Raw genomic sequence first — 24,877 nt, 5'->3', positions numbered from 1 at the left:
TAGTTAGGGTGGAAACACAACTAATTGCCACACTTAGTTATTAAGGACTTCTTTAACTTAAAGAGCTTAAATTATTTGTTTCTTATAAACATATAAGGAGGCAAATAGATTAGGCAAGTGTGCAATACCTTGATAGAGGATTACACATAACTTAAGATCCTAGACTAATATCAAATTCCATTAAGATTAAATAACTAACCAAGGTCAATTCTAATTGAAGTAATAGAGGACACCATAATCCTAGATTAATAGACCATTGATACCATTTTCATTTATTAATTGCATCACTTAAAGTAGATTCTAGTTAATTATTTTACATTTTCTATTTAATCTTAGTTCAAAATTAATTCTTTGGATAAGGTTAGCTTGTGTCAATTTTGGTAATTAACAGCAATCATTATACCAACTCTTCGAGATTCGACATCCTACTCATTACTTACTACTTGTCACGACCGTGTACACTTACACGAGTTATTTGCTAGTAATTTACAATCAATTTGAGCATATTTACATATTGCATAGGCAAGACTGTTATTGTTTTCAGCTAGCAACAGTCGACCGACAGCAAATAAAAGGTATGAAATTCGATATATCTTTTTTCTAATGTTGGAACAAATATAATTGGATTGTGAGGGTTGGAATATATCTGGATCTGTTTTCCTGGTAAGGTTTCAGGTTTATACATGAAGCCTTGAGCTCTCCTCGGAAGAGGGTATTAGCACTGACCTTACTTGGGGTTTTAACTATTGCCGGTGTTCAACTTGCATCCGATTTTCATTTTTTGGTTCAAGTAAATATTTTAATATTGCTATAAAGAAACGGGAGTACTTTGGCTGCAAATTATCTTTGCCTGACCACTTCATGAATTTGAGCTCCCCTCTAAATTATCTGATTTTCTTCCACATTTTCTTTTTGATAAGTCATGAATTCATTGGAAAAAGAGGGAACCATTGTTCACCTTCTGATAGGTACAAGATTTTGACCTGTTACACTTCCACTCGAGTATAACATACCAAAATCCTCTCACAGGCCTTATCCTGTCCCCTATGTACACTTCTGCAAGCATCTTTCACAAAATTCCCATAGCTTAGAGACTACAAAGACAGAAAACAAAACTGGCCCTAACCAAAAATAACAGAGCCAATCCCATGCCAGACTGTACACACAGAATTCCAGAAGCAAAGACTCCTATCATGCCCTCAACAGCCATCATTAAAGCAAACCATCAACCAGAACCAACCTGTTCCAGACATCACAAACGAACATAAACAAAGCATACTGAGACACAATCATACAACCTGTTCCAGTCATAGTTCCACATTTAGCTCCTGGGCTCTTGGAAATACAGTTTGTCCAAGACCAATCACTTAAATCATGAACAGTGGGAAGTATAGTCTGAAAACCATCGAGAAATCTGACAAAAAAACATAAGAACAGAAGTGCCCAATGGTTCTTCTTATTGTTTTTGTTGATGTTTTTTTTTTTTTGTGGGGGTGAGGGGAATCAGATGTTAGCACTTCGTGAATTGTTCATCTTCCATTTTTAACCCCATTATCTGCTTATTTACTAGTACAACTTGGATGACAAATAAAAGGACACCCTCTTAATTCAAAAGAAAATTACCTTGCGGTTGCCCAGTGCTCTTACATCTCTCTCCTTGTTTAAGTTGAAGCATGGAGCATAATTCTCTCTTCTCTCAATTGCGCCTTCACTTCTCTCTCCTTAATAAGTGGGGAAAAGATACTATGCAGATAATCTAGCCGGTTCCCCCACTCCGAGTTCTTCCACTCCAATGCTTCCCACCAGTGTCTTTCTCCTTTGATCACCTTCAAATTTTCACTTGACATTTCCATCGTAGAAAGACTCTTAAGCTTCAGGCAATTGTAGAATCCTACTTTTTCCAGTTTTGGAGCAATGTGCAAACCACTAGAGATGCTAATAAGTTTTCGTACGTAAAGCAGTGATATTCTTTTCAAGCTTGGAAGAAAACAATTTGGTTGTGGTGCTGAGTTACAAGACGCACGACCTATTAGGCTCGCTAGACTAGTCAGTTGAGGGCGGTGTTCAACGATAACCTCTTCTGAACTGGCAAGATTAGCAATCCGATCTGGTGTAAAAATGGTACTCAATCTGGGGCATTTATGAAGTGCAAGGAACTTCAGGCTAGCTAACCAGTTCTTATGAACAGTTCCCCTCCAAATGCTCCTCAAATTCTTCATGTAATATATATTCAAGTCTTGTAGATTTCCAAGTGCATCAGTTTGTTCTTCAGGAAACTCTGCACAATCAATTATGGTTTGCACTTCATTACATTCTGTCAGTAAACAAAATTTTAACTGCCTTGAATTTTCAATTCCAAAATCAGACAAACTAGTAGCGGTAGCATGACCTTCCAGGAAAAAAGCTGTGCTGTGGTTGAGTGCCATTCTCATTTCAGCTGGGATATCCTTGCCTTTGACAAACTTCAAGCATTTGTCACCCTTATCGAAGTGAGCTTCAACTTCTTCTGGTACTCGAGATACAACCTGTTGTTTGTGATAACCGACAGTAAATCTGAAACGTGGCAAGGGGTAATGGAGCAATGATGTGCTACGTGTTCTGCATTTCCACAATATTTCGATGTTTGGCAAGTACAAATTAAGCTGTCTTAAAGTTTTCAGGTTGCAAGCTTCCTCAATAATAGCTTTCACAGTTGCATGCCAGCGTTCATCGTCCGGATCAACTTCAATGCTTAATTCAGTTAATTCAAAAAAACCTGATATTGTTCCATGGGGAATTATTGTATCTCGCCGCAACATTGTTTTGCTGCAGTTCATATATCCATAGAATGAGACCCTCAAAATTTTTAATTTGGAAAGATGTCCAATCTCTGCTGGGAGATCTATAATCTGAGTTCCATCAAGGTCAAGCTTCTCAAGATTCTTCAGTTCTCCAACATGACTAGGGAGTTGTGTGAAGAGTTCACAGCCTTTCAAAAGGAATTCTCGAAGTTTAACCAAACTAGAAAGCGACTCTGGCAAAGATTTGATACTGGTGTGTGATAAGTCTAGAATTTCAAGGAGAGGCATGTGCTTGAAGAAACAAGATGGGATAGCCATCAGATCCAAGTTCTTCTGAAGGTACAGTTTAAATAGTGAGGGGCACGTTGGAGATTCTGGTAGGTCAGATAATTTATTATCCATCAAATGGATCTCTTTGGCATCCCACCATAACTCTTCTTTTGGTGGTTTAATCAATCTCAACCCTCCTTTCATAAGACATAATGGATGCATTTGGGATTGGGGAATAACTAGGTTCACTAATACGTCATAGATCTCTCCTTGCAGTTCGACACAATTTAACACCACAAAATAATTAAGCAGGAATATATCAATAAGACTTTGGAGAATGCGGTCTCCTTCATCATAGGTACCAACCACATTTTCCTTGACCCAACATTGTATTAGTTCGAATCTGTTGATTTTCTTTCCCTTGTGATACAGTATATAAAACTCAATGCAATGTCTTGTTTTCTTGTTCATATGATCCCAAACGAATGTTAATGCGTTAACCACATTTTCTATATCTTCTATCGAGATGGAGGTAGCATGGTCAATCTTTGAACAGCAAGTTCCCACAATTTGACATCGTCAGTAACTTTCTTCAAGGAACTGGCCATTAGAAGGATGGCAAGTAGATTGCCACGGCACTCTTTCACCATACATGCTGCCATCTGTTGGATACTAGGGGAAAGCGAAACTTCACCCACAATCCTATGAAACAATTTCCACGAAAACAAATGATCCTCCATTCTAATCTCCATGTCTACTGCCATTTTAGAAGTAAAGATTATGAACCTTGAATCACTATGTTTATGGTCAACCAGTTATCAAAAATGGGAGTGTAAAGTGATCCAGGTTCATGTTCTCATCATAATCATCTTCCGTAAGCAATAAGTTTCCTAGGGAGCACAAGTGGTCAGAATATTCAGGTGTAAGGCCAACAGCATCAGAGCATCCACCTAGCCAAAACCCCTTCTGCAGGTGAAAGACACCGTGAACCTTTGCCCCATTTTGATTATCTGACACAGTGAAAACAATGATATATCCAAACGTGGAACCTATTTCTCAGTGTTGCTTTATTGCTTCTAACACCCTTTTTTTATTTCTTCCACTGATTGTAATACACCTGATATCTCCTCTGTTTATACATCTTAAGATCTAATGAATAGCTAAATCAACGGCCAAATCCAATATTTCTTCGGGTACAGACAGTGTTTCTTTGGTTGACAACTCAGTATCTTCTACCTGAGTTTTACATCTTGCAGGCATTGGCTGCAATTCATTTTCAGTTTCCATTGCTGCCCCTTCACTGTGACTTGGTGAACCTCTAGATTTTGATGTCTTTCCGGCAATTATATTCTGTTCCACCTCCAACAAGGGTCTTAAATCAGCTTCTGTTGGCCTATATAGATTCTCAACTATGTCCCCTGGTAAAACTCGCTCAATATTATTCGTCAAGGGAACATCGAGCAGCTTCTGCAAGCGTACAGAAAGTTCATGTAGCCTCATTATTAATGGCCAATCTTCCGCTACCTCTTCACCGTATAAAATCTTTTCTGTTGATTTTGCATCTCTCATGAATGCCATACATCTGTAATCCATTTCTTTGAGTCAAATTTGTCAATCATAATCATAGGATAACATGAAAGTAGGAGTAGCACATCCTTCTTCCTGTTCAGCACCTTGCAGTTCTTCCTCACTTGATACTCATAAAGGATTGTTAGAGGTGACGTATATGATGGGTTTGGGAACTCATTCTGGTTGAGCTCTGAATTTGGAAGCTCACTCGTCACCTCGGTTGATGAAATGCAAGTTTGATCAACAGGATTGTTTACGCTTGACTGAAGACTAGATTTTGAATCCTGTTTATCATATCCATCTACATCACCTACAGTATCCGAAGGCTGCAAATATACATGAAAAATACTTATTTCACTATAATATCAGTATGTAAATTACTTTAATCTATCTATAAAAAAGACCCTAATCTAAACAGAAAATGATAAAGAGTAGGTTCTGTACAGCTAGTATTTTGGGTAGTCTTGAAGGCATCACATCTGAGGCTATATTGCAAGTGTGCCTTCCATACTACTGCTCCTTGAAATCATGGTCAGAGTCCTCACTCCGGCAACTTCCCTTACGAGTAGGCGAGCTGTGAGCTATGTACTTTGGCTTGGCTGCCGTGGAGGAGGTGCTGCAGTTAATAATTGAAAATGCCTTTCCTTGGGAGGATAGAATCTGTTTCTGTAATTCACAAGCTTCTTTGGAAGCTTTGAGATACGCTTGAAGCTTCCTTGCTAGCTTCATTCCTCGTATTAGCTAATTTCTAAGATTCTTATGTTCCCAGCTCTCCATTTCTCTATCGAAAAAAGAAAAAAAGAGAGAAAGAGAAAGACGTAAGATGTAGTACCATAAAGTCTAGACAATGGGAGATGAGGTGTCGTCCACCAAATGTGATTGAATACAAGACAAAAGCAGCGGGACATTGTTATCTGAGGATGGAAAATTAATGAATTCGAAGCTGAAAGCATGTAGCAATATGAACTAAGAGTCGAGAATTAGCTATCAAATAATAATAATAATAATAATACGCAAGGTAAGATGATGAGCATGCATTAATGATACAATCTTGCCCAGACAACCTTAAAGGCACATTCTCTAACGTCGACTTAGTGCATTCAAAATTTTATTCTTGAAGTGCTTCCACAAGGATCAACTTGGTTTATGGGCTATTTTTTTTAATAAAAAAAAAATCATGCAAACAAATTGCTTAGTGTAAGGAATTCGAGTACCTGGCTTGCATATGTATCTGTATCAGCGGGAGAGAAGTCTTGTGCGAAACAAGCTTAGACCAACCTATTAAATGCTGAGCAGCAACTCCCCTGTTTTTCTCATCTCATACTCAGCCTCTCTGCCACGGCCTCCACCACTCCAGCAGGCTTGTTCAAAGCTTTCAAACTTCATGTGAGAAGGCTGGTATGCACTGTTTTCTCTCCATCTCCCAGCTGTCACCTTGTCACCTGTCCCAGACTTGAAGGGGTCCCAAGGATTTCGACAGGAGCAGGTAGTTGAACCATCGGCGTTAAGCCTAAGGGTTTTCCTTAATCAATGGGAAGCAGACAAGGGGACGCGAGACTCACAAAGTTATGATTTTCAACTTTTTAAATTATTGAAGAAACAAAAGTAGAAATTATATTTATATTTTCTTAGAAATAGAGTTACCAAGGCAACTACTAGTTGAAGCTTACCACAAAGAGAAAATGGGGCTGTCACCATCTAGTAGGGAAGATGGAACATCCCGAATGTTAAGAGAATCTTTAATCACCTCAATCCAAGTTGATTGATTGTTTTTTTTTTTAATTTTTGAACCTTAGCTCGATCTTTCTCTTTAGTAAAAGTACTTTAAAACTCTGAATTCAAATGAACATAGTCAATTTCTAATTGTATATCTCATCAGGTAGCCATTATCACGTTTGTGTTCTTGTTTTCCAGTTGGAATTTCAGTGCATGGAAGAGATACAGCCGAGGTGTAGAAAAAGCTACCAGGAACTGCTGGGCATGTCGTGGAAGTTTCTTTGTCTTCGACCGCAAATAAAAGGTAAGAAATTTGATATATCTTTTTCTTATATTGGAAGAAATATAATTGGATTCTGAGGGTTGGAATAAATCTGGAGAGAGATTTCTTTACTTCTGTTTTCTTGGTAAGATTTCAGGGTTATACATGAAGCTTTGAATTGAACTCGGAAGAGGTTAAAGAAGATAGTAACTGACATTGTTTGGGGTTTAGGAAGAATAAAGACATAAAAGAAGAATTTTGCTATAAAGAAACAAGAGTACTTTGGCTGCAAATTATCTTAGCCTGACCACTTCAGGAATTTGAGTTACCCTCTAAAGTATATAAATATGAGCAGAGTAGACACCTGATCCTTTTTTTTTTTTTTTTTTGCAATTTGGAATGCCAGTTGCAGCGTAGAAGTTATAATGGCTAACGATGGGCTGGAAGTCACAATCGAATTGGCAAAGGAAGCATGGAACTATTTTTGTTGAAATAGGACTTGCATTGAAAACCACATCAGTGCATGCTATTAACCTTAGGATCATATGTGATCATTTTGTATTAAGACAGCTAGATTCCTATCTTATTATGATAGCTATGCATCTAGTGAAAGACTTATGCAATGATTAGCATGTATTCTTGTGCCTTATACTGATCTAAGCTTACTAGTTAAGCTTTGCTATGTATTAAAAACTAAGTTAATGCATATCAAAAACATTAAGCTTCTGTTACTCCAGAAAACTCTTTTTCACTTGCTGTGCTTTCATACTTCTCATATATCCATCAAAACACAACAATTTTATGGGGAAGCGTGGTTTATCGTACAATATGGATAATAATTTTGACATGATGATAACTGCAGCAGAAAAGCTCCAGGCAAAAAGGGACGACAATGAGAGGATAGTGGAACAAAATAGAACAAAAACAACCACCAGATGCTATCAAACGTAGCTCAGCAGCGTTGTGAAGACTCTTGAAAAAGTGGAAAGATTACGAGCTGAGTATGATAAGGAACGATCTTCACATTTGATGCGCCGATCAGATTACAGTGGCAAGGCCATTACTTTGCGCCAGGAAGTTGAGAGACTTGTGGAAGAGGGAGATTTTCAAGGAGGATTTCTAGTAGATAAGCCTCCAGAAGCCATTGTAAGGTTGAATGCACCAGACCTTGAAGGATTTCCTACCCTTCAAAGACCTTTGCAAGAAACACTAGAGTTGCTAAGAAGTGATAAACTAAAAGGAATTGGAATTTTTGGCACAGTGGGAGTTGGGAAAACAGCAATAATGAAGAACTTGAATAACCACGAAGAAGTTGCCAAAATGTTTGATATAGTCATTTGGGTAAATGTTTCAAGGGAGATGAATGAGGAGAAACTGCAACTGAAAATTGCACAGCGACTTAAACTTAAGATGGAAAGTGCTACATGCTCTGGTGACCTTGCGAGGATCATATCAGAACATATGAAGGATAAGAAGTATTTGCTGCTTCTAGATGAGGTCATGGATTCCATTGATTTGCAGCAGATTGGAATCCCAGATAATGGTAATGGTAGCAAAGTGGTATTGACTACTGAATTCCGTCATGTTTGTTCCTCAATGACAGAAAGAATGGTCAAAGTGGACCGATTATCTCCAGATGAGGCATGGAGGATGTTTCAACAGACAGCAGCTGAAAAAATAGATCTCCCTGATGTTGAACCAGTTGCTCGGCTAGTAGCCGAAGAGTGTGATCGACTCCCACTTGTGATCAGAACAGTGGCAAGTTCCTTCAAACTGAAGGAAAGTGATTCTGAATGGAGGAATGGATTGAGAGAACTTGAAAAATGGCCAGAAATTGAGATTCAAGGCTTAACAAACATGCATGCATTCCTTAAGTTTTGTTATCATGAGCTGAAGGATGAGAAGAAAAAGAAATGCTTTCTGTATGGTGCATTATATCCAGCTGGTAGCAAGATATATGTTGATCATTTAGTGGAGTGTTGGGGCGGCTGAAGGATTCCTTGGGACTATTGATGACAGGAGAAGATTTCGAGATGCACGAGATGAAGGATATGACATATTGGGGCATCTAGTCAATGTGTCATTGCTAGAGAAAGGTGAGAGAATGATCTATGTTCAAGTGAACAACAGTGTCCGATAAGTTGCCTTATACATTTCCTCACAAGAGCCTGATTGCAAATTCATTGCTTTAAAAGGTGAACATTCACCTTATCCTCAAAATGCGACAGATTGGCAGCAGGCAAAAAGGATCTCTATGATTGAAGGAAAACTGCTTGAGTTACCAGAAAGTCCAAACTGTGAGGAACTTTTGTCTCTATTACTATAAAGAAATCCTAATTTAGCTACTATTCCACTATCATTTTTCCAGAACGTGCAGAAGCTTATAGTTTTGGACTTGTACAGGACAGGAATAGCATCACTGCCATTATCTGTATCAACATTGACTAGACTTAAGGCTCTTTTCTTAAATGATTGCCCCAGCATAACAAAGTTGCCTACCCAAGTAGCAGAACTTCGTTTTCTTGAGGTGCTTGACATTCGAGGCTGCAAGATAATATTCATACCTCCACTTATTGGAAAATTAGTTTATTTGAGGTGTTTGCGGATGTCATACCATAAATGCAGCAATACAGAAGACTGTCGTGATGTGGAAATTGTTGACAATGTGATTTCAAGGCTTCTAAGATTGGAGGAACTGATGATTGATGTGACCTCCTATGGCCATTGGTGCGTTGATGTTGCAAGAGTCATTCGGGAAGTGGCTTCCTTGGAGAATTTAACTACTCTCAGAATATGCTTTCCACAACCAGAGATCCTCAAAATGTTAATGGAAAACAAGCGATCATATAGGGATCACAAACAATTAACTTCATTTTGGTTTTTTGTTGGCTGTGAAAACAAGAACAATCCTCCAATTCTTGACTACTTTGAGTACAAAGTAAATCGATATATGAGATACTGCTATCCTGGCAATGATGATTCTACAATTCGTGATGTCCTTCCTAAAACTGATGCATTGGAATTGGTCAGTCATAACAACATCAAATGTCTATAAGACTTCGTGAATGTTGCCAGCCTGAACCATGTTCGTGGTTGTCTGATTGAAAGATGCAATGAAATGACAACTATTTTAGATGGCAACAAGGTAGGAGTTATAGACATTCTACCAATTCTGGAACAGTTACATTTAAGGAGTTTGCTCTGTCTGAAGAGTGTTTTTGAAGGCCCTATTGCAGGCAAAAGCTTGTCAAAGCTACATACCATTGTGGTGAAGAGTTGCCCAATGTTGAGAAAGATACTGTCTAATGGAGTGATTCAACAGGTCTCCAAACTCAAGAAATTGGCAATTGAAAGCTGTTTCGAGGTAGAAGAATTGATTGAGAACTGTTGGGGCGTTGAACCATTTTCATATGAGCTTCCGAGCCTAGAGATATTGGAACTAATTGACTTGCCGAAATTAAGAACTATATGCGCAGGACAGCCATTGGCATGGCCGTATTTAAAGGTCCTTAAGATATTTGGATGTCACGAGTTGAAATCGTTACCTTTCAACGAAGACATTTCGACCAAGCTGAAGATAATAGAGGGAGAACAAATATGGTGGGAAGCATTGCAGTGGCGAAACAGTGAGGTTAGAGACCATATTCAATCCTTTTGCAGCCTAAGGTGAATGTTGCTTTTGGTTATTCTAATTTGTACAGCTATAATTACAACAATTAAGAACAACATAGGATTTGCACTGCTTTGATTGAATGGGTGTTGTAGACTTGAAATGTTAGAAGCCGTTGGATTTGGAAATTCCTCGTACTAGTTACCTTTCAGTGTAGCATAAAGAAAAACTTTGAACATATGCCTGAAATTTGTTGCTTTACTCCCAGGATACAAAATCAATATGCCAGAATTTCAATAAAGCAGTTGGTTAAAAATCTTCACAGATTTTCAGTTTTCAATCAAAGAACAGAGATTGCAGGAGAAAACAAAATAATGAAAAAGCTCTTTATTTCCAACTGCTGCATGGAGTTATAGGTATTTGCCAAAGACAATTTCAACATAATCTGAATCAAACTTGACAGGGGTTGTAGCAAACAACTAATTCTTGAAATACCTGTCAATGCTCTGGCATTGAACCCTTAGCGTGATGATATCCTGTTGGAAATGTGTCTCTCTAAATCCAATAAAAGGTTTTATATCAGGGAAAATTAAAGGTGCATATACCACTTACAAATGCCTGCTCAGAGAAAATAAACTATCTCCCATGTTGGTGAGGCTTCGACCTTCAGCATTTCTTTAGATAATTTATTCAAGAACAGATCCACCCATGTAAACTGCCATGGTTCCACATTTAGCTCCTGCACTCCTAAAAATACAGTTTTGTCCAAGACCTATCACTTTAATCATGAACAATGGGAAGAATATTCTAAAAAGCATAGACAACTCTGACAAAAAACAAACGAACAGAGGTGCCCAGTGGTTTTTCTTATTGTTTTTGTTGGGTTTATTTTTTGGGTTGGAGGAATCAGACATTAGCCCTTTGTGAATTGTCCATCCTCCATATTTAAGCTCACTATCTGCCTATTTACTAGTACTGCTTGGATGAAAAATAAAAGGCCACCCCCTGAATTCAAAAGAAATTACCTGGTTGTTGCCCAGCGCCCTTACGTCTCTCTCCTTGTTTAAGTTGAAGCTGGGTGCACAATTCGAAAAAATTGTGAAAGAGAGGGAGCATTTAAAAGAGGATTTTTGGTAGATAAGCCTCCAGAAAAAATTGTGAAGTTGAATGCACCAGACCTTGAAGGATTTCCTACCCTTCGAAGATCATTACAAGAAATACGGGAGTTGCTAAGAAGCGATAAACTAAAAGGAATCGGAATTTTTGGCACAGTGGGAGTTGGGAAAACAACAATAATGAAGAACTTGAACAACCCCGAAGAAGTTGCCAAAATGTTTGATATAGTCATTTAGATAAATGTTTCAAGGGAGAGGAATGATGAGAAACTGCAACTGAACATTGCACAGCGACTTAAACTGAAGGCGGAACGTGCTACGTGCTCTGGTGAACTTGCGAGGATCATATCAGAATATATGAAGCATAAGAAGTATTTGCTGCTTCTGGATGAGGTCATGGACTCCATTGATTTGCAGCAGATTAGAATCCCAAATATGGTTGTCACGCCCCAGACCCGAGACATGACAGACGTCGCATACCTGTAAAGTATAATTCTACAGACATGCAAGGCTCTAAAATATATATCTTAAACTATTACTAAAAGATACTGATATACCTGAAGAATTTAGTGATTTATAAACTATATCTGTTGACAGAATTTCCAAATATCATAATTCGACAATATTCAAAATTAAATCTCCAAAACCATAAAGCTACTAAGTCAAGATAAAAGTCTGAATACTAATTAAGATAGTACGATGTTCATAATATTTAAATAAATCCTAGATAATTTAAGTCTTACTAAATTAAACATCACTCCCCAAAGTTCCCGCGTGGTTGACCAAATCACAACCTGAAAAAAAATTGAAGGAAGGGGTGAGTCCAACTACTCAGCAAGTAACTAACATCCCTTCGGTCGAATTAAGCATGCTTAAAACATTCAGGGCAAAATATCATTTACAAATGCTAAGACAAAATATTGGGTAATCTTATTTGGAATCACATATTTCAAAATTTGCGCATTCAAATAACAGAACAAATATATTCACAATATTTAACTTTTAATGGTCTCCTATAACATGCTACGACCACACTTAACCCCTGTGACATAGGTCAGAAATAGAACCACAATTAACCCCAGTGGCATGGGTCAGAAGAAGCAACCATTGGCTGCACTGAACAGATATCACAGATACCACTATTCTGTAACCGGTGGTGCGGTTGGGAGATCGATCTCTAATCACAGAATACATGTCGACATGGCCAACATTTAACCCCCATTGGCAGGATCAGAGCATAGCCATACTAGGAGACAAAACAGAAATATATATTTTTAGATTACCCAAAGTTCATAAAACAGTATATAAAATTTCTCAAGCATATCTCATACACCTTAAAAGCATATTCGTTTCAAACTAAACATTTATGTTTATATTCGCAAAAACATATACGTATACATTAAACCAAGTCATGAACAAATTTCCAATTCAGAAATCACGTTTTGCATAAATCACATTTTAAATCTAACATATAAACTTATATACATATACATTTTGCATGCTCAACCCAATTTTAATAAATCATAGGACAAAATATTATATCTCATGTACAAATTCAGATTGAAGCTAATTTTTAAGGTGTGAAAACACCGAAGGGATATCAGTCACTTACTTGATCTCGTAAATTTTACTTTCAAGTAGCAAATCCGAAAATCCTCTTAGTAGCCTAGTATTTCGAGAAACACAAAAATCAGAACTAAATTTGCAAACAGATCCTACAAGGCGACTTTTCGTTGACCATCCTAAGCACTTAGGGTGTGTAGCGACTCCTATTACAATTTATGAACTTTTTTTTTTTTTGTTAATAAGGTAATATATTATTATTATTTATATTTTTGAATTAAACAAAATTTTCAATAAGGTTGAGAATTAAACTTAAATCATAAAATCAGTAAGGACTTTAAATTTCAGATAGAGAAATAATACTAATTTCACTTGTAAAAATCATATTTGTAATTAATTTCATAAATTTTGATATTTTAATAAAATCTACTAATTTAAGAAATAAATTTATAAAATATAAAGATACATACTTCTTAACATAAAAATACAGTAGAAATCACATATCCAATATTTATGAAATTTACAATAGAATTTATCACATAATAATTAAAATCAATTTTTAAAACAAATTTAAAAAAAAGAAATTTTCTGTTTTCTGGAATTTTCAGAATCTGGATGGCCATTTGGCTTACTTCAAGCTCTCATATCTTTTAACCCGAATTATATCCAGTGATGAAATCAACACCAATTTAAAGTATGCATATCATAATACAAGACCAAAATTTGTTTCGATTAAAAAGACCACAAGATTCCTAAGTTTCGAAAGCCAAAATTCAAGAAATCATCACAGAAATACCCAGATTTCTGGGTTTCCAGTATCAATGAGCCTACTTTGAGGCTTTAATTCTCTTAACACAGGAAGCCTCTAACCAAGACATTGACGCCAAATTAAAAATCTAATTTCATACTTCAAAAGCCCTCAAAGAAACGACCAAAAACGTCACCGGAATATGGAGTTCCGGTGACCCAAAGTCGGGCTGTCAAAACTGTTGAAAACTAGATTTCTAATTAACTTCAAAAATTCATATATTCCTAACCATAAGGCCAAACAAGATGCTACAAAAACCATTGGAAAGATCTTTTCAAGACCTTTCCATTGGTACCCATCATGCTACCGGAAAGTCATCAGAAAAGTGCCGAATTTAAATAAAAAAAATAAAAAAATATATCTAATTTAGGGTTTTTGTACCCAAATTATGAAAATATAATTCCCAAACATACCTTAATCAGCAATATCTTTCCCTCTCCTCTGTCTTTCTTCTTCCCTGATATTAAGTTTTTCTGACTGTCTGTTGTTTGAATCTGATGAATGAACTAACGTAAGTTGTTGTCTGTTCTTTTAAAACTTATAAACTACCTAACCCCACTAATTTAAATGGGATAAATAAACTGACCCTTAATCCCACTAACTTAAACGTGATAATAAAACTGACTTAATTAAACTTCTTCTTTTACTTAAAAACCATTTTTTCTATTTTTTTTTATTTATTAAGACACCCAAGATCATAATTGCAAATAAATAAAATACTAAAATAATATCTACTTATTATCTTTATAAAACTATAACTTAATAATTTTAATTTAATTTTTTTTTTTTAATAAATACTTTGTGAGGGGTATTACAATGGTAATGGTAGCAAAGTGGTATTGACTACTGAATTCCGTCATGTTTGTTCGTCAATGACAGATAGAATGGTCAAAATGGATAAATTATCTTCAGATGAGGCATGGAGGATGTTTCAACAGATAGCAGCTGAGAAAATCGATCTCCCTGATGTTGAACCAGTTGCTCGGCTGGTAGTTGAAGAGTGTGATCGACTCCCACTTGTGATCAGAACAGTAGCAAGTTCCTTCAAATTAAAGGACAGTGATTCTGAATGGAGAAATGAATTGAGCGAACTTGAAAAATGGCCAACAATTGAGATCCCAGGTTTAACAAAAATGTCTGCAGCACTCAAGTTTTGTTATGACGAGCTGAAGGTTGAGAAGAAAAAGAAATGCTTTCTATATGGTGCATTATATCCAGCTGATAGCAAGATATATACAGATTATTACTGGAGTGTTGGGCGGCTGAAGGACTTCTTGGCAATATTGATGACAGGAGGAGTCTTCGGGATGCAAGAGATAAAGGATATGACATATTGGGACATCTAACCAATGTGCCATTGCTAGAGAAAGGTGAAAGAATGATTTATGTTCAAGTGAACAATAGTGTCAGACAATTGGCCTTGTACGTTTCCTCACAAGACCCTGATTGCAAATTTTTTGCTCCAAAAGGTGAAACTTCACCTTATACCCAAAGGCTGAAAGATTGGCAACAGGCAAAAAGGATCTCCATGATTGAAGGAAAACTGAATGACTTGCCAGCAAGTCCAAACTGCAACCAACTTTTGTCTCTATTACTACAAAAAAACCCCGATTTGGTCGCAATTCCACCATCATTTTTTAAGAACATGCAGACGCTCCTAGTTTTGGACTTGTACCAAACACGAATTCAATGACTGTCGTCATCTGTATCAAAGTTGATTAGACTTAAGGCACTTTTCTTAAATGATTGCCCCAGCGTAACAAAGTTGCCTCCCTAAGTTGCAGAACTTCATTTTCTTGAGGTGCTTGACATTAAAGGCTGCGCAAGATAATATTCATACCTCATCTTATTGGAAAATTAGTTGACGTAAGGTGCTTGCGGATGTCATACCATAAATGCAGCAATATAGAAGATTGTCATGATATGGAAATTGATTACAAGGTGATTTCAAGACTTCTAAGACTGGAGGAACTGATGATTGATGTGACCTCCTATGGGCATTGGTGCATTGATGTTGCAAAAAGAGTCATTCAGGAAGTGGCTTTCTTGAAGAATTTAACTACTCTTAGAATAAGCTTTCCGCGATCAAAGATCCTCAAAATGTTAATTGAAAACAGGCCATCATGGAGGGATCGCGAACAATTAACCTCATTTTGGTTTTTGGTTGGCTGTGAAAGCGACAACAACCCTTGGATTCTTCACTGTTTGGAATACAATGTAAATAGATATATGAGATACTGCTGTCCTGGCAATGATGATTCTACAGTTCGTGATGTCCTTCCTAAAACTGATGCATTGGAATTGATCTGTCACAACAACATCAAATGTCTAACAGACTTCATGAATGTTGCCAGCCTGAACCATGTTCGCGGTTGTCTGATTGAGCGATGCAATAAAATCACAAGCATATGGGTTATTTTAATTGAAATGATTGAGGAACAGCTAGGGCCTTGGAAGATAACTCACACTCTGCGGGAAGCAAACCAGGAGGCTGATATACTCGCCAAAAATGCAGCGAATTTTGGCTCTGGAACATTGTGTATGTTTTAAATTGATGGTGAGGCAGGTTGATGTTAGGCAGAACTTTGATGCTATGTGAGCATTGTCATGAATCTGTGCCCCCCTTTGTTTCTTCTCCTTTCTCATCTTAGAGGGCTGGAGTCTGGGAAGAGGTTCTGGGGTTCTGCTGTCTAGAATAAGGGAGGTTGTGTTCTTTTTGTCAGGGGAGTGTACATCACTTTTTATTTTCTCAAGGAGCTTGGTTGTTCTTTTGTTTTGAATGATGCTCCGATTACTCAGGGGATTGAGTCTTGGATTGGGTACTATGAGAAACAGAGATCTATCAGGCAAATCTCTGTTTCCCTTGTTACCTTGTTGTCTTGTTCTTCCTTCAGGGTTGTATTCATTTTCCAGACCTAGCTAATAATAGTCGTTATTATTCAAAAAAAAAAAATCACAAGCATTATAGATGCCGCAAGGGAAGGAGAAATGGACATTCTACCGATCTTGGAATAGTTACATTTAAGGAATTTGCTCCTTAAGAAGAGTATTTTCGAAGGCCCCACTTCAGGAAAAAGCTTGTCAAAACAGCACACTATTGTAGTAAAGAGTTGTCCAATGTTGACAAAGATATTTTCCAAACGGGTGATTCAACAGCTCTCAAAACTCAAAAAATTGGTGATGGAAAGCTACTTCGAGATAGAAAACTTGACTGAGCTTCCAACTCTAGAGATTTTGGAACTGGTTGACATGCCGAAATTAAGAATTATATCTGCGGATGAGTCATCGGCATGGCCCTATTTAAAGGTGCTTAAGATATTTGGATGTCCCGAGGTGAAATCACTACCTTTCAGTGAACATAATGCAACAGAGCTAAAATTAATAGAAGGAAAACGAAAATGGTGGGAAGCACTACAGTGGAGAGACAGTGAGGTTAGAGACCACCTTCAATCCTGCTGTTGCCTCAGGTGAATGTTTCTTTGGTTATTCAAGTTTGCACTGCTGTAATGAGAATAATTAAGAACAACATAAGATTTGCACTGCTTTAGTTTGAATAAATGTTGTAGATTCCTCATACTAGTTACCTTTTACTATAGCACAAAGAAAAACTTTGGACATATGCCTACAATTCGCACTGCCTTAACTCTAGGTCCCAAAAAATTTTTATTTGCTGCTTTAACTCTAGGTTACTTCCAGGATACGTCAATATGCCTGAAATTTAATAAAGCAATTGGTTCAAAATCTTCACAGAGTTTCAGTTTTCAATCAATGAACAGAGACTGCAAGAGAACAAAAAATGAAGCAAAAGCTCTTTTATCACAATTTCAACATAATCAGAATAAAACTTGACAGGGATTATAGCAAACAACTAATTCTTGATATACCCGCCAATGTTCTGGCATTGAACCCTCGGCGTGATGATATCCATGTTAGAAATGTATCTCTCAGAAATCAAATACAAGGTTTAATATCATAAAAAAACAAAAGGTGCATACACTATCGGCAAGCTACTCATGCAGATGCCTACTCAGACAAAACAAACTATCACCCGTTTGGTGTTAGGCTGTGACCTTCAATTTATTCAAAATCCGAGCCACCAACGTAAGCTGTCATGGTTCCACATTTAGCTCTTGGAGCCCTGGAAGTACAGTTTTGTCCAAGACCAATCACTTATATCATGAGAAGTATAGTCTAAAGAACATAGAGAACTCTGACAAAAAACAAAAGAACAGAGGTGCCCAGTAGTTCTTATTATTGTTTTTGCTGATCCTTTTTTTGGTGGGGGGTGAGGGGAATCAGATATTAGCCCTTCCTGAATTGCTCATCCTTCATTATTAAGCCCATTATCTGCTTATTTACTTGTACTATTTGGATGACAAATAAAAGGACACCTTCTTAATTCAAAAGAAATTACCTGGCTGTTGCCCAGCGCCCTTACATCTCTCTCCTTGTTTAAGTTGAAGCATGGTGCATAATTCCTTCTTCTGCCAATTGCGCCTTCACATCTCTCTCCTTAATAAGTGGGGAAAAGATACTCTGCAGATAATCCAGCGGGTTCCCCCACTCTGAGTTTTTCCACTCCAATGCTTCCCACCAGTGACTTTCTCCTTTGATCCTCGTCAAATGGTCACTTGACATTTCCATCGCGGAAAGACTCTTAAGCTTTGGGCAATTGTAAAAGCCTACTTTTTCCAGTTCTGGAGCAATCCACAAACCACTAGAAATGCTAACAAGATTTGGCACGTAAAGCAGTGATATTCTTTTCAAGCTAGGAAAAAAGCAATTTGGTTGTGGTGTTGAGTTACTGGACACATGACCCGTCGGGCTCACAAGACTGGTCAGTTGAGGGCAGTGTTCAACAATGAGCTCTTCTAAATTGTCAAGATTAGCAACCAAATCTAGTGAGAAAATGGTACTCAATCTGGGGCATTTATGAAGTGCAAGGAACTTCAGGCTAGCTAGGCAGTGCTTATGAACAGGCCCCTTCCAAATGCTCTCTAAATTCTTCATGTAATATATATTCAAGTCTTGTAGATTTCCAAGTGCATCAGTTTGTTCTTCAGGAAACTCTGCACAATCATGTTGGATATTAAACTTTTTTTTGCTCAGTTGTTGGATATTAAACTTAAAGTTAATATGAATTCATGAACCTAATTATTCATGAAGCTAGATGAACATTACTATTTATGAAGGTATTCATGAACCTAATTATTCGTAAATCTAAATGAATGTTTTAAATTTAATGTTTGAGTCTAGAATCATCTATTGAGTAGTATAAATACCTATGTAATGAAACGAAATGATAACAAGAAGAGGAAAAAAAAATCATTTGAAGGAAGTCCTATCACATACTCAGTGACTCGCTCTTCCCTTTTCCTCTTGTGTAAACTTGTGAGTGTCCACCACCTTGTGACAAATCAATGATGGTTTTGACTCCATTACATTCTGTCAATAAGCAACATTTTAGCAGCCTGGTATTCTCAATTCCGAAATCAGACAAACTCCTAGCGGTAGCATGACCTTCCAGGAAAAAAGCTGTGCTGTGGTTCAGAACCTTTTTCATTTCAGCTGGGATATCCTTGCCTTTGACAAACTTCAAGCATTTGTTGCTTTTATTGAAGTGAGCTTCTACTTCTTCCGGTACTCGAGATATGACCTGCCGCTTGTGATAACCGACAGTAAATCTAAAACGTGGCAAAGGGTAATGGAGCAATGATGCGCTACCGGTTCTGCGTTTCCACAATATTTCGATGTTTGGCAGGTACAAATTAAGCTGTCTTAAAGTTTTCAAGTTGCAAGCTTCCTCAATAATATCTTTCACCGTTGCATTCCAGCGTTCATCATCCGGATCAACATCAATGCTTAATTCAGTTAATTCAGAGAGACCTGATATTGTTCCAGGGGGAATTATTGTATCTTGCCGCAACCTTGTTTTGCTAAAGTTCATATATCCATAGAATGAGACCCTCAAAATTTTTAATTTGGAAAGTTGTCCAATCTCTGCTGGGAGATCAATAATCTGAGTTTCATCAAGGTCAAGCTTCTCAAGATTCTTCAGTTCTCCAACATGGCTAGGGAGTCGTATGAAGAGTTCACAGCCTTTCAAAAGGAGTTCTCGAAGGTTAACCAAACTAGAAAGTGACTCTGGCAAAGATTTGATGCTGGTGTGTGATAAGTCTAGGATTTGAAGCAAAGGCATGTGCTTGAAGAAACAAGATGGGATAGTCATGAGATCCAAGTTACGCTGAAGGTACAATGCAATTAGTGAGGGTGACCTTGGAGATTCTGGCAGGTCAGATAATTTATTATCCATCAAATTGATCACTTTGGCATCCCATTCCTCTTCTTCTGGTGGTTTAATCAATCTTGCCCTGCCTAGCAAAAGATAAAATGGATGCATTTGAAGAATTAGTGGGTTTACTAATACATCATAGATCTCTCTTCGCAGTTGGACCCCATTTAACTCCACAATATTAAGCAGGGATGTATCAACAAGATTTTGGATAATATTGGTACCTTCATCATGGGTATCAACCAGACGATCTTGGATCCAATGTTGTATTAGTGAGACTCTGTTAATTTTCTGTCCCTTGGGATACCACGTGAAAAACTTAATGCAATGTCTTGTTTTATTGTTCATACGTTCCCAAATGAATGTTAATGCATTAATCAGGACATTGTCTATATCTTCTATTTGAGATGGAGGTAGCATGGTCAATCTTTTAACAGCAAGTTCCCACAAGTTGACATCATCAGTAACTTTCTCCAAGGACCTGGCCTTTAGAATGATGGCGAGTAGATTGCCACGGCATTCTTTCACCAAACTTGCTGCTATCTGTTGGATACTAGGAGAAAGCAAACCTTCACCCACAATCCTACAAAACAATTTCCATGACAACAAATGATCCTCCATTCTTATCTCCATGTCTGTTGCCATTTTAGAAGTAAAGATTATGAACCTTGAATCGCTATGTTTATGGTCAACCAACTTGTTAAGGTTTATCAAAAGTGGGAGTGTAGACTGATCCAAGTTCATGTTCTTATCGTAATCATCCTCTGTAAGCAATAAGATTCCTGGGGAGCACAAGTTGTCAAAATATTCATGTGTAAGGTCAACAGAATCAAAGCATCCACCTAGCCAAAAACCCTTCTGCAGTTGAAAGACACCGTGAACATTTGCCCCACTTTGATCTTCTGACACAGTGAATACAATGATATATCCAAACTCGGAAACTATATCTTGGTGTTGCTTTACTGCTCCTAGCACCCTTTTCTTATCTCTTCCACTGATAGTAATACACCAGATATATCCCCTGTTTATACATTTTAAGATCTGACGAACAGCTAAATAAATTGCCAAGTCAAATATTTCTTCTGGTACATTCAGTGTTCCTTTTGCTGGCAACTCAGTATCTTCTACCAGAGTTTTACATTTTGCAGGCATTGGCTGCAATTCTTTTTCTGCTTCCATTGCTGCCCCTTCACTGTTACTTGCTGAACCTCTAGATTTTGATGTCTTTCCGCTAATTATATTCTGTTCCACTTCCAACAGGGGTCTTAAATCAGCTTCTGTAGTCCTATATAGGTTCTCAACCAAGTCTACCGGTAAAACTCCCTCAATATCATTCATCAAGGGAACATCCAGCAACTTCTGCAAGCGTCCAGAAAGTTCCTGCAGCGTAGTCATTCCTGGCCAATGTTTCGCTACCCCTACACCAAATAAAATCTTTTCTGTTGATTTCACATGTCTCATGGTTGCCAATACATCAATAATCCATTTATCTGTGTCAGATTTGTCAATCATAATCATAGGATAAGATGAAAGTAAGAGTAGCACATCCTTCTTCCTGTTCAGCACTTTCCAATTCTTCCTCACTTCATTTTCATAAAAGTTTTTCCACGTTGGATATGACTTAAATGATTTCTCAGGAAACACATTCAGGTTGAGCCCTAAATTTGGAAGCTCACTTGTTAGCTTGGTTGACGAAATGCAAGTTTGATTGTCAGGACTGTGTACACTTGACTGAAGATTAGATTGTGAATCCTTTTTGTCATTTCCATCGGCGCCAAGTACAGTATCCAAAGGCTGCAAATATACATGAAAAGTACTTATTTCACTAGAATATCAGAATCTAAATTAATTTATTCTATCTATAAGAAAGACCTTAATCTAAATGGAACGTGATAAAGAGTAGGTTCTGTACAGCTAGTATCTCAGGTGGTCCTGGAGGCATCAAATCTGGGGCTAGTGTGCAAGTGTGCATTCCTTTGTAAGTAGCAGTGATGAACATTGGATCTTCATCCTCTCTTTGGACTTCCTTTGTAGCAAAACAGCCTTGAGTGTGTCGATGTGCGCACCTGTAGTATTCTCTGTAAGAAAGAAAAGAAAGGTTATTTCAAGTTTAAAGCTCAGTGAATTTTTAAATTTGTTTCATCACAAATAGGATATATGAAATACATGTACATGGCATGTCTTTGGGACGCTAGCTCTTTAGGAAATGGGAGTTATTATCAAATATCCACAATTGTCTAGAACAGTTATTCTACATTAAGTCCAGAAAAAAAAATATTAAATCATGCCATTGGTTAGGCACCAAGGTCCTGCACTAGCGTGCAGTCAAGAATGCTCATACCGATAAAACATCTTTTGTTCGGAACAGATAATAATGGAACTGCAGAGGAGTAAAAGTCCAGTTTAAGCTGTCCACATAGAGTTGGTTTTTGGCCTACATTGATTCTATGTGATAATGTTTCAGCAATTTTTTTTTTTTTACTGAAGGTCTCAAGTGTCACTCTAAAGCAATGCATTCTGAAGGGATATACGAAAATGGCTTCAAGAAAGACATGATAAGGAAGGAAGAAATATCTTCTCCATATACCAAAAAAGGAAAGTGTGAACTTTAACTCTAAAAAGAATAAACTGATTAACCTATAACCCTAAATAAACAGACACTTAATGGCTTTATCAAGAAAAAAAAAAGCAGAAAAAATAACATCTAAACGGAGCGATCTGAGCCTTAATTAACGCATCAATTGCATCTTGTTTTTAATAATATGCACTAAAAGAGGAAAATGTCTCTACCTTGGAAATCTTGCATTAAGAATATCCTTCTGTCCATATTTCCTCCAATTGCAACCATCAGAAGGAAGTTCCCCTAGGACCATATCAGAGTGAACCAATACTGTCCAGCTCCGCCTAGCGTTCCTGCAACATGGAAATGTTTTGTTCAAACCAATTAAAGATATAACATTAATTGAGGCCTTCTTTTTTCAATGTAAATTCTTTTTTTTTAATTTTTTGGATTAGTTGGCAATGTATTATGATAAATTGCTCATATGCTCTTATATATACCTTTTGCCGGAGCCCTCATTGATTTTGAGCTCCTGCTCCTTGAAATTATAGTCAGAGTCCTTACTTGGGAGGCTTTCGCCAAGAGAATGCGAGGATTTGGGCTTTTTAAACTCAACTTCTGTGGGTTGTGACTCACCTGCAGCACTATAGTTCAGCAGAAAATCCGTTTAGTTTCCCCTTTTATATCATCATAACTTGCCCATATTCCTGTGATACATACCTTTTCTTGGAAGCATCGCCGACGGTGTGCTTTTTCTTCTCCAAGTTATAGTCAGACAAGGACTTAAACATTACTTTTGCATGTCCTGCAGGCTTTGACTCATCTTTCACACTGCAACTATTTCATTGACCATAAATTATTGGTTCAGATTTCCCTTTAATTATCATCACAAATTACCCAGAAATATATATATATAGTATACCTTTTATTGAAGGTTTCATTGACTTTGAGCTCATGCTCCTCCATGAAATCATGGTCAAATTCGGTCCCAATTATTGTTGGCTTTAATTCGGCTGCCTTACTGCACTCAAGCATAAATTGGTTTAGTTTTCCCCTTTATAGATCATCTTAAGTACTCTTTCCAAGTACTCTTTTCATGAAAATTAAAATTAAAGTTTTGATTTTCAAATATTTTATATTAAAATTTTAAAAAATTATAAAATAAATATTTAATATTTTTTAATATAAAAAATAAAAAAATTACGAAAAATAAATTAAGAATATAAATAATATTATATAACATTTGAAAAATTAGATAAAAAAAAGAGACAGAGAAAATAGCTTTTATTGACATCGTAGTTGACTTTGAACCCCTGCTCCTTGAATCCATTGTCAGAGTCCGTATCGAGGAAGCTTTCATAAAAAGGAGAGGATACATACCCGTCAAAGGCTTCCAAATTTCCCGCACTTGAGAAGCTTCCACTGAAAGGAGGCGGGAATTTAAACATTTCAGTTGCAAGTCCTTTAGGCTGTGACTCAGTTACTTCTCTGCAATTAAGCATAAATTGGTTTAGGTTTCCATTTTATGTCATCATAAATTTCCCATATGTCTACATGTACCTTTTCATGAAGAAATCTTTAACTTTGAAGTCTTGCTCCTTGATATCATGGTCAGGGTCCTTACTCTGGTGACTTCCATCACGAGCAAGCGAGCTGTGAGCTATGGGCTGCAGCTTGGCTGCCATAGAGGAGGTGCTGCAGTTAAGCATTGAAAGTGCCTTTTCAAAGGACGATACGATCTTTTGGACTAACTCAGGATTTTCTTCGGAAGATGACCGTTTGAGATTTGCTTGGAGCTGCTTTGCTAGCTTCCTCCCTTGTCTTAGTTCATTTCTAACATTCTTACGTTCCCAGCTCTCCATGTCTCTATTGGAAAAAAAGAAAGAAAGAAAGAAAGAATTAGATGTACTACCATAAAATCTCGACAATAGGAGATAATGTTTCGTCCAGCAAGTGTGATTGAATACAAGCCAAAAAGTAGCAGGACATTGGCATCTAAGAATAGAAAATTAGTGAACTCGAAGCTGAAAGCATGTAGTAATTTGCACCAGGAATCGAGAATAAGTTATCAAATTAAAATAAAAAGTCCGTAAGGGTTGGAAAATGAAAGAATTAGCAGGACAAGTTTGTCGTATCCAATTTATAGTTGAACGCTCAGAGTTAACAATTTCCAGGCTCAGTTAAACTTGAAATGGTACTCTTACTGTGTCCAGCTATACCTTGATATGAGTTCGGCAGATGGTTTTTACTTCCCTAATGCCGGTTAACAATTCACTAGTAATCAATGAATGGAGGACGAGAGCTTCCAAATGTAGTAAAACTAGGGAAATCA

General features: G+C 37.2%; 1 protein-coding gene, 1 long non-coding RNA gene and 2 pseudogenes across 6 annotated transcripts; 2 read left to right on the top strand and 2 right to left on the bottom strand.

Moving 5' to 3' along the window:
- The first annotated feature begins 7,398 nt into the window (after positions 1 to 7,398).
- LOC18607099 (disease resistance protein At4g27190-like) lies at positions 7,399 to 10,267 on the top strand (annotated as a pseudogene).
- Positions 10,268 to 10,993: 726 nt separating this feature from the next.
- Positions 10,994 to 17,164, top strand: LOC108660602 (disease resistance protein At4g27190-like; annotated as a pseudogene).
- Positions 12,081 to 14,192, bottom strand: LOC108660911 (uncharacterized). Its single transcript, XR_001926618.2, has 3 exons — positions 14,107 to 14,192; positions 12,935 to 12,988; positions 12,081 to 12,116 (listed from the first exon to the last, which is right to left on the bottom strand). It is a non-coding gene; the product is annotated as an uncharacterized LOC108660911 (long non-coding RNA).
- A 330-nt stretch (positions 17,165 to 17,494) lies between the features above and the next one.
- Positions 17,495 to 24,614, bottom strand: LOC18607098 (disease resistance protein At4g27190-like). Of its 5 annotated transcripts, none has more exons than XM_088804111.1 (11): positions 24,594 to 24,614; positions 24,106 to 24,411; positions 23,926 to 24,033; positions 23,468 to 23,566; positions 23,266 to 23,382; positions 23,046 to 23,189; positions 22,776 to 22,898; positions 21,898 to 22,063; positions 19,046 to 21,779; positions 18,108 to 18,762; positions 17,495 to 17,831 (listed from the first exon to the last, which is right to left on the bottom strand). In XM_088804111.1, the coding sequence occupies exons 2-10, from the start codon at positions 24,405 to 24,407 to the stop codon at positions 18,146 to 18,148; spliced, it is 4,410 nt and encodes a 1,469-aa protein (XP_088660237.1). In that variant the 5' UTR covers positions 24,408 to 24,411; positions 24,594 to 24,614; the 3' UTR covers positions 17,495 to 17,831; positions 18,108 to 18,145. The 5 variants fall into 5 exon arrangements, with proteins under 5 accessions (XP_088660237.1, XP_088660239.1, XP_088660236.1 ...); XM_088804113.1 differs by having other exon boundaries at positions 17,495 to 18,762; positions 19,046 to 20,068; positions 20,210 to 21,779; XM_088804110.1 differs by having other exon boundaries at positions 17,495 to 18,762.
- Between the last annotated feature and the right edge of the window lie 263 nt (positions 24,615 to 24,877).

The sequence above is a fragment of the Theobroma cacao genome, chromosome 2 (genome assembly GCF_053813885.1).
Source record: "Theobroma cacao isolate CCN51 chromosome 2, ASM5381388v1, whole genome shotgun sequence".
NCBI lineage: Eukaryota > Viridiplantae > Streptophyta > Magnoliopsida > Malvales > Malvaceae > Theobroma > Theobroma cacao.
Note: the sequence above shows the minus strand (reverse complement) of the source record. Positions and strands in the feature narration are given on the sequence as shown.